Consider the following 17,038-nt stretch of genomic DNA (forward strand, 5'->3'; position numbering starts at 1 on the left):
TTATGGAAGTCAATATATATTTTATAAAACAACCAGTACATCTCAAAAGACTACGAAAGTGTTTCAGGACATTATGCTGACTTCTGCTTCCTTGAATGCCTCGCTTTTCGGAAGGTGGTTTTGCCTCTGAAGGCCTGCTTCTGCCCCGGTCTAGATTTTCCCTGCCTTCCTGATCCCGGAGGCCTAAAGCCAGTCTGTCTTTTGCCTCTTGGCTGTCCCGCAGCCCGAGGTTGCTTCTGCTTTGCATTCTGTGGCTTCTTGTGCTGCCTGGTATTCCTCTGCTGCTGGCTCAGCTTCCCCTGGCGGTGTTGAGGGGTGCCTCTTTGTAGCTGCCTCTGACCACCAGGCCGCGAAGTTTTCTTGTGTTTCATTGTGGTTTTGAGCCCCGTACGCTCTTGACTCTGATCTCGCAATGAAGGCATGTGTTTACGTTTTTTCTTGGGCGTGGTGGATTGGCTGAGCCTCCGTTTCCTCTTTGTGCTTTGTGGGAACAAGTCTAGAAAGAATGGGGCCCAATAAAAGCAGCAGTTAAGAAGAGTCATTTAAAAAAAAAGTTTTTATTGTTTTTATTAAAAGGAAACACACACACACAAAAATAATCTTTCATTACATCTTGTAGAAAGCGTTATCCATTGGTTACAGGTATATTTCGTGCATTTCTTCCACCAGCACATATATCTCATTCAGTTTAAATTGTACATTTTAGAATTTATATATTTTACTATCGCTGTACCACCATTTTCATTTAATAGAGTTTTAAGGACACAGCCGCCTACTGGCATTGTTAAAAAGATATCTAACATTCCCTCTCCCTTCCACCCTCTCCAACTCACAAATTAACGCTTCTGTCCATTTTACTTTTAGTAGTGGATCGCACCTGCAAGTCATTTTTATACTCAGCACTTTTTTAAAAAAAAACAAGAATGATCTTAAGGCAGTAACAAAAATTTAGATCATAGGATCTTCAAGTAGGAAGTCACAGCCCAGCCAGAAACAAAGGAAAAACAGTTTCGGAAAAAAGCCAGAGCTATGAGAACCAAAAGGAAAGCTTGATATGGGATTGTTGGAAAATCTAGCCCTCCCCAAATTCTCTCCCCTGCACCTGTATTTGCCCCGTGAGGGAAGGGAAAGGAATAGACACCTACAGTTAAAAGTGCCGTGGCAGCAGCTCTTGACGAGGATCAAATGTCAAAGAAGGATCTTTGACATTTGACAGATCAAATGTCTGCCAAAGAAGGAATACTGCTTCTTCTTGGCTCAGACCTTTAACAATGACGGCTAGTCCCAAGTGAGTTGAGAAAGCACACACTCCTCTTTCTTCCCCAGGACAGATGCATCAGGAAGTTACTTTAGAGAACCAGGATTCAGGTTATGAGCAACGATGCCCACCTCCAAATTGTTCCAATTTTAGAGAAGGAGAGAAGAAAGGAGGGAAGGAAGGAGGGAAGGAAGGAGAGAAGAAAGGAGGGAAGGAAGGAGGGAATGAAGGAGAGAAGGAGAGAAGAAAGGAGGGAAGGAAGGAGGGAATGAAGGAGAGAAGAAAGGAGGGAAGGAAGGAGGGAAGGAGAGAAGAAAGGAGGGAAGAAAAGAGGGAAGGAGAGAAGAAAGGAGGGAAGGAAGGGGGAAGGAAGAAGGGAAGGAAGGAGGGAAGAAAGGAGGGAAGGAAGGAAAGGAGGGAAGGAAGGAGGGAAGGAAGGAGGGAAGGAAGGAGAGAAGAAAGGAGGGAAGGAAGGAGGGAAGGAAGAAGAAGTAGGATTGTTGTAAAATAAGATGGGTGTATGGGATGGTAAGAAAGCAATCTTAATTATATTGTCAATTGTAGGGGAGAAAAATTGTTATAAATACATATTATTAACAACAGTTATGAGATTATATAATTGTGAATGTATATATGAGAAATAAAAATTTAAAAAATTAAAAAAAAAAAACACCAAATTCTTCCAATTTAAAAGCACTGACCTTCATCCGGCTCCTCCCCAACTTCCTGGCGGTAGTATTCCACGTCGTCATCGGAGGGCTCGTCTACATTTTGCTGGCCCTGCATTCCGGGGTCCTCGGCATCACTGTCTCCTCCCACCGCTTGGTCTGTCTTGCTCTTCATCCCTGCCAGACTCTTCTTCCTGTAGCCAAGGATAATTTCCATGAGTGCCCAGAGTCTCCATCTTCTCAACCCAAAGGGACATTCCCTGCTCCCGCTTAGGCTCTGGGGGAAACATCTGGACGAGAAGCTTTGCTGGCTTTGGGTGCCTCCTCTTCCCCTCCCCCCTTACCGATGAGCCTGCTTCAGTGCTTTTTTGTGGGCCACATCTGCCTCTTGCTTCTGGCGCCGTTGAGCCTTGAGTAGCAGTTTTTCCTCTTTCCTGGCCAAGGCTTCTCGGATCTCTTCTTCAGTCTTGTGAACTGGGAGGAGGCACGGGGCATTAACCAATGGGAAGATGCACAGGGAAAGCCACTAAGGCCAGGCGGTTAGCTTCCCCCCTTGAGGCACCCAAGGGGGAGGGGGGCAGGTAAAACCCATTTGCCATGATGAGCGGCAACAGGCACAGCAATAACTGAGTTAAGTCTCAGAAACGTTTTGACTGCTGAAAGACAGGATTTATTTATAAGAAGATAGGGAGCTACCTTGCAATGGTAGGTCATCCATTCATCTAATCCAGGGGTAGTCAGCCTTTTTACACCTACCGCCCACTTTTGTATCTCTGTTAGTAGTAAAATTTTCTAACCACCCGCCAGTTCCACAGTAACGGTGATTTATAAAGTAGGGAAGTAACTTTACTTTATAAAATTTATAAAGCAGAGTTAACAGCAAACCCCTACCGCCCACCATGAAAGCTGGAACGCCCACTAGTGGGCAGTGGGGACCAGGTTGACTGGGAGTTGAAGTCCAGACATCTTCAAGTTGCCAACGTTGAGAAACACTGCTCTATGTCATACAGTACACCACCATAGGAGAGGTGTTCGTGAATACCATCAATACTCTGGTTCTGCTCTTCGACAGAAGAGCCACAATACTTACTGAAGCTGTGGTAGAGTACATTGCCTTGACCTAGTCCTTCTTCCACCTTGATGAGCTGCAATGTCATGCGAGGACCAATCTGGGCACAGAGACAACACACAAGCGACACAGAAATTCAAATTCAGGCATCTTGAGCAGCAAGGAAGAAAGGCTGCAGCTCTTGGATGAGGGGTGGGGCATTCCAAAGCCAGGTGATCAGAGCAGATCATCTGGAGGATCAGAAGAGCTCTGTTTACTGCTATACCTGGCCCCATGCTACATCCTGAGCCGAGGTGGCGCGGTGGTTAAATGCAGCACTGCAGGCTACTTCAGCTGACTGCAGTTCTGCAGTTCGGCTGTTCAAATCTCACCGGCTCAAGGTTGACTCAGCCTTCCATCCTTCCGAGGTGGGTAAAATGAGGACCCGGATTGTTGTTGGGGGCGATATGCTGACTCTGTAAACCGCTTAGAGAGGGCTGAAAGCCCTATGAAGCGGTATAGAAGTCTAACTGCTATTGCTATTGCTATCCTTGTTCACCCAATCATTAAGAATTTTTACATAAGTAAAAGACTAATGTAAAGGGGGGGAAATTACAAAGCGCAAAAAAACAAAATCTAGAAAGAAAATAAAGAATGAGAAAAACTAAGCAGCTTTGACCTTCTTTTCTAAACTAAACTAATCATCCCTCCTCGCTGATTTTACAAAAAAGAAATCCTTTTTTTTTACTTAAGTCTTTTTTTTCAGTCACATCCATTTATTATCCCTTCACTCTTTTCTATTTCCAGTGAAAAGTCCATAAAGCGTTTCCAGTCTTTTAACGCTCTCACCCAACTCTCAAGCACCCCATTCCTCACTGACCTCGGTGAGTCGGACTGCACTCTGCTGGGCCTTCATGTTCCCACGGCCAGCGCAGGCCTGAGGCAGCTCCGTGATATTGTGACTGCCGTCTTGCTCAGCTTCGCTCTCAGAGAGATTGATGTCCCTGCAGGTCAGGGCAACAAAACAACACATTTTTTGTTCTTCCTAGCACGACTAACATCAACATTCAAAATAATTCCCATTCTGGGATGTATTAAGACTACAAACCCCACCAACTTCAGTTAGCATGGTACCGATTGGAGTTGGGAGGGGAAGGGGTTGAGAGACCGCCTACTGCCAATTACCTCCACCAGACCGATACGATCGCATAGATTAGGCCTCCTCCGAATTCCATCATCCAGCCAGTGTAGACTGGCAACTACCCGGAGGAGAGCCTTCTCGGTGGCTGCTCCGACCCTCTGGAACGAACTCCCCGTGGAGATTCGGACCCTCACCACCCTCCAGACCTTCCGCGCCGCCCTAGAGATCTGGCTGTCCCGGCTGGTCTGGGGTTAAGATTCTAACCCCACTCGAATTGTGTGACTGTTGTGTTTTTAATAATGATGTATTGTCTTTATGTTAGAAATTGTTTGTCCTCCCCCCCCCTTTTTTTTTTGAACTGTGAGCCGCCCTGAGTCCCCCCCAGGGAAAAGGGCGGCATACAAATAAAGGGAAAATGAAAATGAAATGGTTGAGCAAATGAGGACCCATACTGTAAAATGAAGACCCCAGCCCTGCCTTCAAACCACGCCCCCCCCTTCTCACACCTCTGCAGAATTCCTCCCAGGATTCAAAAGGTAGTTAAATTCTAGATGGAAGGAACAGGTAGATAGCTTTCACTTTCTCACCTGACCAACAATTCACTGATGTCATCCAGGCGGTTCATGTTAGGAAATTTCTCTTGCAGGAGCTTCTTCAGCCCTTTGCTCATGCCCACTGGCACTACTTTCAGGCTGCTACAAAATACAGGAAAGGAGCAGATTTCATCGGGGGGGGGGGGGGGGAATAAGCACAATTTAACTACAACTGTGTTGGGGCCACAGAGGCGCAAGGAGGAGAGGTAGCCCTGGTATCTCTCCAAGGAAAGTCCCATGGTATCAGGCCTGAGAAAGACCATTCTTCTAGCCAAGGAGCTTGAGAACCATGATTAGATTCCCCAAACTGATGTAGATGTTAGACGTGTTGCTCTACAACTGCTAACAACCATGCCACCTGGAAATCCTGGGAGTTACAACACAACACATCTAGTGTATAAGGCTGGGAAAGGCAGTCAATATTAAATTAATATTTAATGCAATGTGCTCTACATGGGGCTGCCCCTGAAGTGCATCCGGCGACTGCACTGGCTACCTGTTGATCTCCGGGTGCGCTTCAGGGCGCTGTTGACCATCTTCAAAGCCCTTCATGGTAGTGGATCCGAGTACTTGAGAGACCGCCTTCTGCCGATTACCTCCCTCCGACCGATAAGATCGCACAGACTGGGCCTCCTCCGAATCCCATCCGCCAGTCAATGCCGACTGGCGACTACACGGAGGAGAGCCTTTTCTGTTGCAGCTCCGACCCTGTGGAACGATCTCCCCGTCGAGATACGCACCCTCACCACCGTCCAGGCCTTCCGCGCAGCCCTCAAGACCTGGCTATCCCAACAGGCCTGGGGATAAGTCTTTAATTTGCCCCACCCGAGTGTTGAATGTTGAATGCAATTTGTGTTTTTATTATTTTATTTTGCTCACATATTGTTTATTTTGAATTGCACCCCCTCCCTAATGATTGTAAGCCGCCCTGAGTCCCCTCAGGGAAAAGGGCGGCCTATAAATCCTAATAAAATAAAATAAAAAAAATACAAATAATGGTTTAATTACCAGCATTATACAAGACAAGAGAGGATTATATAGCACATCAGGAAGGTCTATTCTTGTTCTCATATTAACAAGAAGCAATGTATACACAAACTCTGAAATAAGCAAGACCAGCCATAAGTGGAGAACCCAAGAATCTATATAGCTCTCTGACCTCATCTAATGAACCACCCCGCTGTTGTTTAAGTTTTCGAACTGATGTGGTTCTCAATGTTAGTATAAAAAATAAAGGACCTGCTCAGAAAAAGACTAGATCATCTGGGATGGTTATCTCTCATTTCGGTAGACATCTTTCTTTGACATAGCAGCTTTATCCTAGTTTTTGCAGGTCCCAATTCTTGAATTACATGCTAACAATTTAAAAATTAAGATGATGAGGATCGATATTGCGTACTTTACAAGTGCAAACAAAATGATACAAACTTGGAAAGATACTTATTTTGTCAGATGCAAAATAGTCTACAGAGTTTGCTTTTTTTCCCATAACTGCTTAAATATGTTGCCAGGAAGCTTAATTAGAGGATTACTTGAAAATTTTCATAAAGTTTTGCATTTAATTTCCCATTTACTTACTATTTATATTGTTCAGTAAACTGCCTTAAAGGTTAAGGGACAGATACTAGTTAGTAATTCAGACACAAATATTCTGATGAATTTCCTTCTTTGTTTCGTTGTTTTTTTAAGGGGAATTCTGGGTTTGTATGATAAAAAGAGGTGAGATTATTGAGCTCATTAGAAAAAACACTGCAACCACCTATCATTAAAAAAAAACCCATTTCTAACTGGCTTGGATACATCAGAGCGTTTACTGAAATATAAGATCAGAGACATATCAGCAGACTATACTCTCATCATCTGCATCCAATTTAGACAGGACCTTGTTCGTGTCTGCAACAGAATCTCCAGTCACATTAGAGCCACTGTGGATAGCAGCCTTGCCTCCATTGTACCAATACACTGATCTGTAACTTCCATCTCCCCCTACCTCCAGCTGGCTGAGAATGATGGGAACAGGAATCCAATTAACCCGGAGAAACCAAGTTAGGGAGTCAGGACATGGATCCTGAGCTAGCCTGAAACTAACAAAGGACACATAGGTTCCTCTCAGCTTCCAGCTTACCAAATAGTACTGAAGACCCTGAAAAGTCCCCTTTTCCCCGAGTTCGTACTCATGTTGCCCCCTAGAATTGTGAGTGTTTTAATGAACATGAATACAACGGCATTTCTCATCAGGACTCCCTGTGCAGTCTATTTCAAACCATCAGAAACAAGAGTGGCACAGAGCAGAAATTAAAACTTACTTACTAGTGACGGAATTCCATTATCTGGGTGTCAGGATTGTAATTGATGAGGACACAGCGTTTGATGGTATTTAAACTGACCTGATAGGTAGGAAAAAAGAAAGGCACACATGGTGAGATTGAGGATTCAGTCTAGGGCTCCAGCCCTTTCTCGAAAAGCAACCTCTTTCTACTGGGAATAATCAAAGGGAAATATACAAAGAAAATTAAGTACATATTAATACATCTGCTATCTACAGCTAGAATAGCATTTGCCCAATGCTGGAAACAAAATAATACCCCCCTCGGACGAATTAGTGATTAAAAAAACTGTGGATTGTGCAGAGGTGGACACATTAACACTGAAATTAAAAGATAAAGAAGAGTCGGAATATTATGAAATTTGGAACAATTGGTACAAATGACTGCAAAACAAGAATAAAATTAATTAAGCCAAAAAACTATATATAAATATATATAGAACTGTGTATAAAGATGTGTAAATATAGAAGCGAAATATTATACACATGTACAGGTATGATGACATAACAATGTTGATGTAATGACTGTAAGGTGTTGTAGAAGGGAAAAAATAATAATAAAAAATCTGCAAAAAAAAAGAAAAAGAAAAAAAAGAAAAGAAACCTCAGGTTAAGATTTTCCAGCTGCCAACAACCAGTACTCAAACTACTTCTCAATGATCAAACTTGCAAGCCAAAGAGTTCTTATATCCAATTCTCAAATATCGGATTTAAAAATTTCTGGGAGGAGAGAGATAGAGGAAAACCTGGAAAATCCCTATTTTCTTCACTGAACATTTTTGAAAATGTTTCTGGAGCATCTTATCTCCATAGTTTCTAACTCCAGGTTCTCAAAAAGCACATTTATTTCTGAGTTGACTAAAATCGTATTTAATTCAAGCAGTGGGAATGAGGTTTATCCTATGTCTCTCCTCTCCTTTCCGTGGTTAAAGATGACCACTAGATAATATATTTGAACAATATCTGTACAACTCAAAGGAAGAACTACATTCAACTTGGGAGGAGGAGGAGGAGGGAGGAGATTCAAAACTAAATAACCCTCTTCCATTTCTGCATTCATACAACTTGCACTCCAACATTAACAAGGACTCAAGTGTTAGAAACACCAAACATCCAGCAAAATGGGTGATAAAAGGGTTGATGCATCAGTGCGTTTACTTTGGAAGAAAATCACAGAGAACTGTCATCCAAGATACACTATCATCATTTGCATCGGGATCAAAATTATGCCAAAATTTAGGTTTCATCTACCACTGCTCTATGCCTGTTAGAGGGATGAGGTCCTTCTTGTTGAGATTTAGCTCTATCTCCTGCGTCAATTTTTAGGCAGCAAAGTTATCACAAGGGCGGGATTCAGACCAGAGGAATCTGAGCAGCAAACGAGTCATCTAATTAGCTTCCCAATCTCCAAGCTTGAATATACTCACTTTGTGAACATTGATGGAAGGAAACATGTTCTGGAACATAGTGGCCATGACTTTGATGTGCATGCCCTCAATGCCAAAGTTGTTCAGCACTAGGAGAGGAGGATGGGTAAACTGTTGTTCATGCATCCGATGCCGCTTCAGAGATGACACAACATCTTTGATGAGTGAATACTGTGGCAAACAACAAACAGAGACAAGGGAGGCATACATTCTTTTTAGAGGGGATGTCACTATTTCGAGGACTGCCTCAGATCTCAGCTTTTATTTAGAACAAACTACACAAAGTCTGTATTCTTCAGGCTAGTTAAGTGGGAGTTTGAAAATATATGGACTACTCTCTGTGAAATCTTTAAGAATCCAGATAATGACAATATACAGCAGTCGCCAGAATAACTTATAGAAAATAGGAGCCGAGGTGGCGCAGTGGTTAGGGTGCAGTACTGCAGGCCACTTCAGCTGACTGTTATCTGCAGTTCAATATAGCAGTAGACTTATATACCGCTTCATAGGCCTTTCAGGCCTCTCTAAGCGGTTTACAGAGAGTCAGCATATTGCCCCCAACAATCTGGGTCCTCATTTTACCCACCTCGGAAGGATGGAAGGCTGAGTCAACCCTGAGCCGGTGAGATTTGAACTGCTGACCTGCTGATCTAGCAGTAGCCTGCAGTGCTGCATTTAACCACTGCGCCACCTTGGCTCTTAGTGATTAAAAGTTCAGTGGTTCAAATCTCACCAGCTCAAGGTCGACTCAGCCTTCCATCCTTCCGAGGTGGGTGAAATGAGGACCCAGACTGTGGGGGCAATTTGCTGACTCAATTTGCTAAAAATCTGTAAACCACTTAGAGGGGGCTGAAAGCCCTATGAAGCGGTATATGTCTAATAAATAAATAAATACAATAAATTATGCAAGATCATTGTATATGAATGCACAAACCTTTCAAATTTCAATTGTTTTGTTACACAAGGAAGAGGAGGAAGAAAAGAATAAGAACTACTCTGCACCCAAGCACACAACAAGCATCCTGAGGAACAATCTGCAATCCTGTATACTATCCATAGGAACTGCAAGCAGTTAAAATCATAAACATAGCATCTCCATCCATGACAAATTCCAGCGACAGTTCTAAATCTACCCAGCCGATCCCACTGTAGATAATATAATCCCTCTGGTACCTGAGTGACTCTGAAGGTCAGTGTTGGTCCACCAGGGAGGCGCAGGAGTCTCTAAGAGAAATCAACAGGAAGGAGCTTTAACTCCTAAGTACTAATATTGCAGGATTCAGAAGCTTAAAGCAGGCCCTAATAGTTTATAGACCTTACTTCTATTTAATTTCCAATAGTATGGAAATTCTTTACACAGATGCATCAGTGCGTTTACTTTGAAATAAGAATCACAGAATTAAATCAGCAAGACACTTGTCATCATTTGCACCTGATAAGCAGACAGAATTAATGTAATTCACTGGGCAAGAAATTTAAAAATTGTTCAGGGAAGAAACACGCTTAACATTCAACCGCTGTAAAAGCAGGACCCTTCAAACAATGTAAGAGTGATTCTTAAATGTTTGTTTGGTTCAACAATTTTACTACTTCACAACTGTTGCCATTTGAATGTCTTAGGAAGCCCCAAAGCAGAAAAAAAACAAGCAGAATCTTCCTGCTTATATTTCCCCATAATTTCCTCCAATATTAATTTGGTTACAAATAGCTCTCACCAACTGCTGACTCAGCAACTATTCAAAGTTGTGACAATGCTGAAAAGGGGAATTTACAAGCAGCTCTCCAAGTTGTGGCTGCCACAGCATCCCAATTTAATGGACTGAAGAGCTAATGTAACTTGTGGCTTCAAAATCATTCGCTCACTAGAGATAAGTTATGTATGGACAAATGTAAAAAAAATAGCGTGCATTGGGTATGTTTAATTAAATAAATTCAAATTTCTTTTTATTGCAAGTCACCTCTCATTTGCCTTTTTAAAAAGCAAACAACGTTCCAATTGTTGCATATATCCTCATGTACATACTTGTCACGAAACTATTTCACCACAGCTCTGAGGTCTTTTTCATGTTCATTTATCAGAAGCTTTAAATTTTATTGATTTATTCAAGAAGAGGATTAGTGAAGCGTTCCCATTTTACTTCTACGTAGATATAACGGGGCTGATTTGCTACACGCAACCAGGGGGATGGCCAGCTTCTAGGTATATCTCCTCTTCACATTAAGTGGCAACAAGATGTAACAGTATTGTATGAAAGCTGAATCTATATGCCAGGTCAGAACCTGCTCCAAATCCTCTCCAATATATATAATTGAACAGAGGCCCAATTAGACCAGTTAGCACAGACAACCAGGGTCATAGGTTCTTAAAACAAAACATTTCCTCAATATGTCACTTACAAGGTTGATGCTGGTGGGATTTTTTGTGAAGACCAGGAAATGAGTCACACCCAGAGGTCCAGCTATTGTCACAAAATCTTTCAAAGAATTCTTCTTCCGCACCTAAAAAAGACACAACTGTGAGTAGGGCCATTCCACTGCCTGGCGTGCTTTGGGGACAAAATCTAGGATAAAATATATTTAAATTTTACTTCATTAATAGAAGTAAATAGCATTGCAAAAATGGACTGAACAATAGATTGATTTGCCTAGTTGCCTTTGTGAAGTTACAATATTTAGCCAAGTTGTTTTTCCTTCTTCTATTACAGCCGCTCACACTTTTAAGTGCTGTCCCCACCTCATTTTATAGTCTGCTTTGATAATAAAATGCAATCATAACTCGAATAAAGCATAAAAATGTTTTGTATAACATGATTGCTTCCATAAACATGTACATCTACATAATTAACATTTGCTTCTGGAAAGAATATTTTCAACTAGAATTTAGAAAATTACCCCAATATCAACGATCGACATTCCAGTCCCAATTGTGGTTGTTAAGCAAGCACTACCTGTAAAGCAATTATTTCCATGAACCACAGTAGCCTTCCATGGCATTTAATAATTTCACCTTGAGGCTGGTAGCAGAAAAGGGCTCCATCACTCGCCGAACATCTTGGATGAGTTGCTGTATATTCTTACCAATACGACCTCGATGAAACACAAAGGAGTGAGGCACAGAGCCATATTCCTCCTGAGATCGATGCTGGGCAGATGCTCGCTCCTTCTTTTGATTCTTAGTCTGAAAATGAATTGGATGAAGAATAACACTAGTAGGGTTTAAGATATGCGAAACAAATATCCCATTCCATACCAAATCCACTTTCTTATTGCAGGTTACTTTCTTATAGCCTCCACAGCTGGACTTTTAACTGCTGTAAAGAAGATCAGAAACTGCTGATGGTTTCCCCACTCTCTTCTTAACAATCTAATATATGCAATAATGAATTATTCCCCTAAAAACTCCAGAGCAGGAAGAGATTTTTAACTATTTCAAAACCACGCTGGTCATAAAAGCAATTTTACAGTATTATTTGCTTTGTTTGGAATTACCCAGGTATCAGGAAGAGCAAGCCAGTAGGGGGGAAAAGATACTAGGTGAAGCGGTGGTTCTATTAATATGCGTGGAAAAATATCTCAGAACCTCACATTAAGAAGCAGAGCAACTTTATAACCTGGACGAATTTCAATCAAGGTCGAACAATTATTAGTTTCTCACAAAATAAGACACACGCATGAAGTTTTCTTGGGCACAGATAGATGCCTCACAACAATCTCGCATCAGGCCAACAATAATGAGTTTTCTAAATCTTTTATCATTCACTAATCGGGCTTGTTTGTTTATGTTTGTTTATTGGATTTATATGCCGCCCTTCTCCCAAGGACTCAGGATGGCGTACAACATTAAAAAAGACACAGATGATACTAACTTTAAGTTTATTTTAGAACATCGTTGTTAAGAGCCAAGGTGGCGCAGTGGTTAGGGTGCAGTACTGCAGGCCACTTCAGCTGACTGTTATCTGCAGTTCGGCAGTTCTAATCTCACCGGCTCAAGGTTGACTCAGCCTTCCATCCTTCCGAGGTGGGTGAAATGAGGACCCAGACTGTGGGGGCAATATGCTGACTCTGTAAACCACTTAGAGAGGGCTGAAAGCCCTATGAAGCGGTATATAAGTCTAACTTATGAATGAATGTTGCTTCTATTTTTTAATTATGTACTGTCTGTATATGTCATTACGTGTATCCCCTCCCTATAGGTTGTAAGCCACCCTGAGTCCCCTCAGGGAAAAGGGCGGCCTATAAATAAAAGCAATCTAATCTAATCTAACTGCTATAAAGATTTATACCCTGTATTTGTTCTGGGAAGTCGGGGGGGGGGGGAAGTTGGGGGAATTCGGGTGGGGGAGGGGAGGTAAATTTTTGTAAAAGCTTTTTTTTTCCAAAAAATTTCAATTAAAAAAAAAGACACATATTACAAAAGTTTAAAAAAAATTAGAGTATCCAAAAAACAAACCCAATTAAGATTAACAGTAACATTTAAAATTCGATTAAAATCAACAATAATCAATCCTTTATTTTATTTTGTTCAGGCCAGGCCGGCCTTCTCCTGTTAAATATTTCGGATTTTGTTTCGTCCTTCACTAGTTCACCATTCGGCCGCAGCACCCATGCCGGCCTCCACTGCCTCTCAAGGCACCCTCGTCACCACACCCGGCCTTGGCCCCAAATTCAACCTCTCCCGAGGCCTTTCAAGGAGCCCTCCGCCTCCGGGCCTCACTTTGCTGGGCCTCCCCATAACACTCGCGCCCTCCTCCTCGGGTCAACATCTCCCGAGGCCTTTCAAGGAGCCCTCCATCCCGGCCTCCGGTCCTCACTTTGCTCGGCCTCCCCATAACACTCGCGTCCTCCTCCTCGGGGCTCCTCTCGCCGGCGCGACCACGCGGGATGCGCTCACTTCCGGCCTCTAGTGCACCCAAATGTTCCCCCCACTCTCCGCCTCCCCAGATGAGGAGTTCCGACTTCCAACCGAGCAATGTGTGCTACCAAAATATTCATCCGGGCGGGTCTCTTGCGTAGCTTAATAAGTGAATCTCGGTTAGATCCCACGGGGTCCTTTCCCGTCTCAACATTGTTTATAGTGCTAAGTTAAGAGAAAGGCGCTGTGGAAAATTAAGGGGGGATGATGATGATGATGATGATTGAAGTTATGATTTAGCCCCACAATCCTGCTTTCCCCCCAGTGTCAATTACAGCAGTCAGGATTAGATTGCAAAAAATCCAGACTGCCGCGAAATGGAAACAAGCGTGGCTTGTTTTGTGCATGTGTGTGTGCGCGCCTTTTAAATCTTTGGAGACCCAAGTTGACACTAGTACCGTAAATTAGTGGCAAAATATTTTTGCTCTAATCGTGGGTACGTTAAACATTTGAATATCCCTTTAGATTAAAAAAAACAACTATAAACAGCCAAGGCACAAGGCTTGGGAACGCAACGGAGCGCTAAAGCATGAAAAACGGTGGATCTGTGATGGTGGAGGGTAGAAATAATAAAATCGTAGGAAAAGCATGGGCATGCCGGTGTTCTCCTGTCTCGGGGTTATACTCCAAGCATCTAAATCAGGGGTCTCCAACCTTGGCAATTTTAAGACTTGTGGACTTCAACTCCCAGAGTTCCTCAGCCAGGGGATTATACTCCAAGCATCTAAATCAGGGGTCTCCAACCTTGGCAACTTTAAGACCTGTGGACTTCAACTCCCAGAGTTCCTCAGCCAGGGGATTATACTCCAAGCATCTAAATCAGGGGTCTCCAACCTTGGCAACTTTAAGACTTGTGGACTTCAACTCCCAGAGTTCCTCAGCCAGGGGATTATACTCCAAGCATCTAAATCAGGGGTCTCCAACCTTGGCAACTTTAAGACCTGTGGACTTCAACTCCCAGAGTTCCTCAGCCAGGGGATTATACTCCAAGCATCTAAATCAGGGGTCTCCAACCTTGGCAACTTTAAGACTTGTGGACTTCAACTCCCAGAGTTCCTCAGGCAGGGGATTATACTCCAAGCATCTAAATCAGGGGTCTCCAACCTTGGCAATTTTAAGACCTGTGGACTTCAACTCCCAGAGTTCCTCAGCCAGGGGATTATACTCCAAGCATCTAAATCAGGGGTCTCCAACCTTGGCAACTTTAAGACCTGTGGACTTCAACTCCCAGAGTTCCTCAGCCAGCTTTGCTTTAGCTTTGCTGGCTGAGGAACTCTGGGAGTTGAAGTCCACAAGTCTTAAAGTTGCCAAGGTGGGAGAACCCCTGATAACTCATTGAAGTGTGATCCTTGAAAGTTTATGTCGCTATAACGCTGACAAACGTTAAAAGTGCCACAAAGCTTTCTCCTCGCTTTTGCCGCAGCCTAACAACGCGCGCCTTTGCATCATTTTTCTCCGGGAGGCGTTTGCTTTTTCCTCCCCAGAACCATCAGGGTAATTGCACGACGTTCCCCGCCCGTTGCAAAGCTGAGCATCCCCGGGTGGGAAGGGGGGGGGGGGGGACTTAAGCGATGCTCCCTAGTATCCCAGGCAACGGGGACGCTGCCGTCAGCAACCCCGCTGGCTGCAAAGAGAAGCCGGTGGCGCCAGGCGTGGGTGCAGGCGGGCAAGGCACGACCCGCCTGGAAGGGACGGTGAGAGGCGGGCACGCGGAAGGACGGTCCGGGGAGAAGAGGCCGGGTGTTACCCTCCACCACTGCCCCGTTTTCTCTCCCACCCCCTCCCCGCCAGCAGGTTTTTTTCCCACCCCCCCATGGCAAGCTCTGCCCACTTCTAAAAGGGAGCATTGCTTCCCTGTGTTTCCTACTTAGCTGGGCACCTCTGCTTTATGCCACCCAGCTTGCACCCGCTAAACTGTCTAGAGCTTCCCCATTCACCCATCAATCTGCCCCCTTTTTTATTCAAAATAGGTTGTAGCCTCTGCTTCCCCCCCCCCCCCCTCCAGTACATCCCAGGTCAATACAGGCAAAGTGATTTTTCAGCCAGCCATCCTCTGCAAGACACAAATATCTTTCCTGGTGCTTCTTTGGTATTGGAACATGTTTTAGCACAGGTCTTTTTTTTTGCTTCGTTGTTTCGTGCCATTATTTTTTTGGACACTGCTGCAAAGCTTAGTGTGAGCCTCACGCTCTCCACTCCCTCTCTGATCACAGATTGCCAAAATCAGGGTGACACTTCTAAAAGGGAGCATTGCTTCCCTGCGTTTCCTACTTAGCTGGGCACCTCTGCTTTATGCCACCCAGCTTGCACCCCGCTAAACTGTCTAGAGCTTCCCCATTCCCCCATCATTCTGCCCCCTTTTTTTATTCAAATAATAAATAGGTTGTAGTCTCTGCTTTCCAACCCTTCCCCGCCTTAGTACATCCCAGGTCAATACGGGCGAAGTGATTTTTCAGCCAGCCATCCTCTGCAAGACACAAATACCTTTCCTGGCACTTCTTTGGTATTGGAACATGTTTTAGCACAGGTCTTTTTTTGCTTCATTGTTTCGTGCCATTTTTTTTTGACACTGCTGCAAAGCTTAGTGTGAGCCTCACACTCTCCGTTCACTCTCTGATTGCCCAAGTCAGGGTGACACTCCGGAAGGCGTTTTATTCTTTCCACTGTTTTGTTATCCTGCCAAAGAGCAGCGGTGGATGGAAAAGCTAAGCCTATTGTGCCAGGATTGAGATGGCACCGTGTGGGACTTAATGCATCTTCTCGTGTTCTTGTTCCTGAGACGCAGTTCTTAATGATCCTTAGGGTCAAACTGATCAGGAAAAGTGCCTTGTCAGCTTCCCCGTGGAAACCCTGTGCTCTTTCCACGCAGGCATAATTTCAGAGTCCCTAATAATATTGAGGTCTTTTGGGGGGGGGGGAGGGAGCAGAGCTATATGGTTTCTTAGCCCATTTGTGGATCAGCTGCAGTCAGAGTGGTGGAGGGACCCTGCGTTCCTTTCACTGCTACCGCAACGAAGCCTTGGATGAAGCCAGTGGAGATCATTTGCTGGATGTCTCCCTGTCACCGCTTGGCCTTCTATGCCTCTAGGAGGTATTGTGAGGTCATAAGTGGATTCTAGGTGTGTCCCATAGAAAACTGTCCCCAGAATCTGTAAAAAATTCATAGCCTAGTAGCCGGTGGAAACCTGGAACCTTCTGCTGTAGCGTATCACTACCTCTCTTACAGCAAGACCAAAGGAAAATCAACTGCCTCTTTCATTTGGATTCCTCCTCTACCATCCTGGCCCAACATTGCCTCTGGTTGTTGTTGTTTATTTTTTTTTCCAATTCTTGACATTTTTAAAATTGATATTGGAGGTTCTCCCTTCTTTCTAGAAAGCTCACTGCCTTTTGCAATCTTGTTCAGGGCACATCTCTTTGCGTTGACTGTATTCATAAGGAAGTATTTATTTGCTAATGCTTACACTGCCGGGCAAAATGAGCCAGTCTCCAAGGTCAGTTTTATCTGAATACAACAGCTGCCTATAACTTGCCTTTTTTAAAAATCACTTTGCTTCTGACACCCAGAGAAGTGAGTAGGAATTTCATGCTCTAGAATTAATTTTGATCTAGTACATGCACACACGCACGCGCACGCACGCACACATACACCCCAACCAACAAGC

General features: G+C 43.8%; 1 protein-coding gene across 1 annotated transcript; it reads right to left on the minus strand.

Moving 5' to 3' along the window:
* Positions 1 to 13,371, minus strand: LOC116504444 (suppressor of SWI4 1 homolog). Its single transcript, XM_032211447.1, has 12 exons — positions 13,273 to 13,371; positions 11,469 to 11,639; positions 10,859 to 10,960; positions 9,635 to 9,685; positions 8,462 to 8,632; positions 7,019 to 7,095; positions 4,703 to 4,810; positions 3,855 to 3,978; positions 3,017 to 3,095; positions 2,271 to 2,400; positions 1,960 to 2,120; positions 1 to 496 (listed from the first exon to the last, which is right to left on the minus strand). Exons 1-12 carry the CDS (start codon positions 13,288 to 13,290, stop codon positions 72 to 74), a joined length of 1,617 nt encoding a protein of 538 aa, XP_032067338.1. The 5' UTR covers positions 13,291 to 13,371; the 3' UTR covers positions 1 to 71.
* Between the last annotated feature and the right edge of the window lie 3,667 nt (positions 13,372 to 17,038).

Source organism: Thamnophis elegans, chromosome 2 (genome assembly GCF_009769535.1).
Source record: "Thamnophis elegans isolate rThaEle1 chromosome 2, rThaEle1.pri, whole genome shotgun sequence".
Lineage (NCBI taxonomy): Eukaryota > Metazoa > Chordata > Lepidosauria > Squamata > Colubridae > Thamnophis > Thamnophis elegans.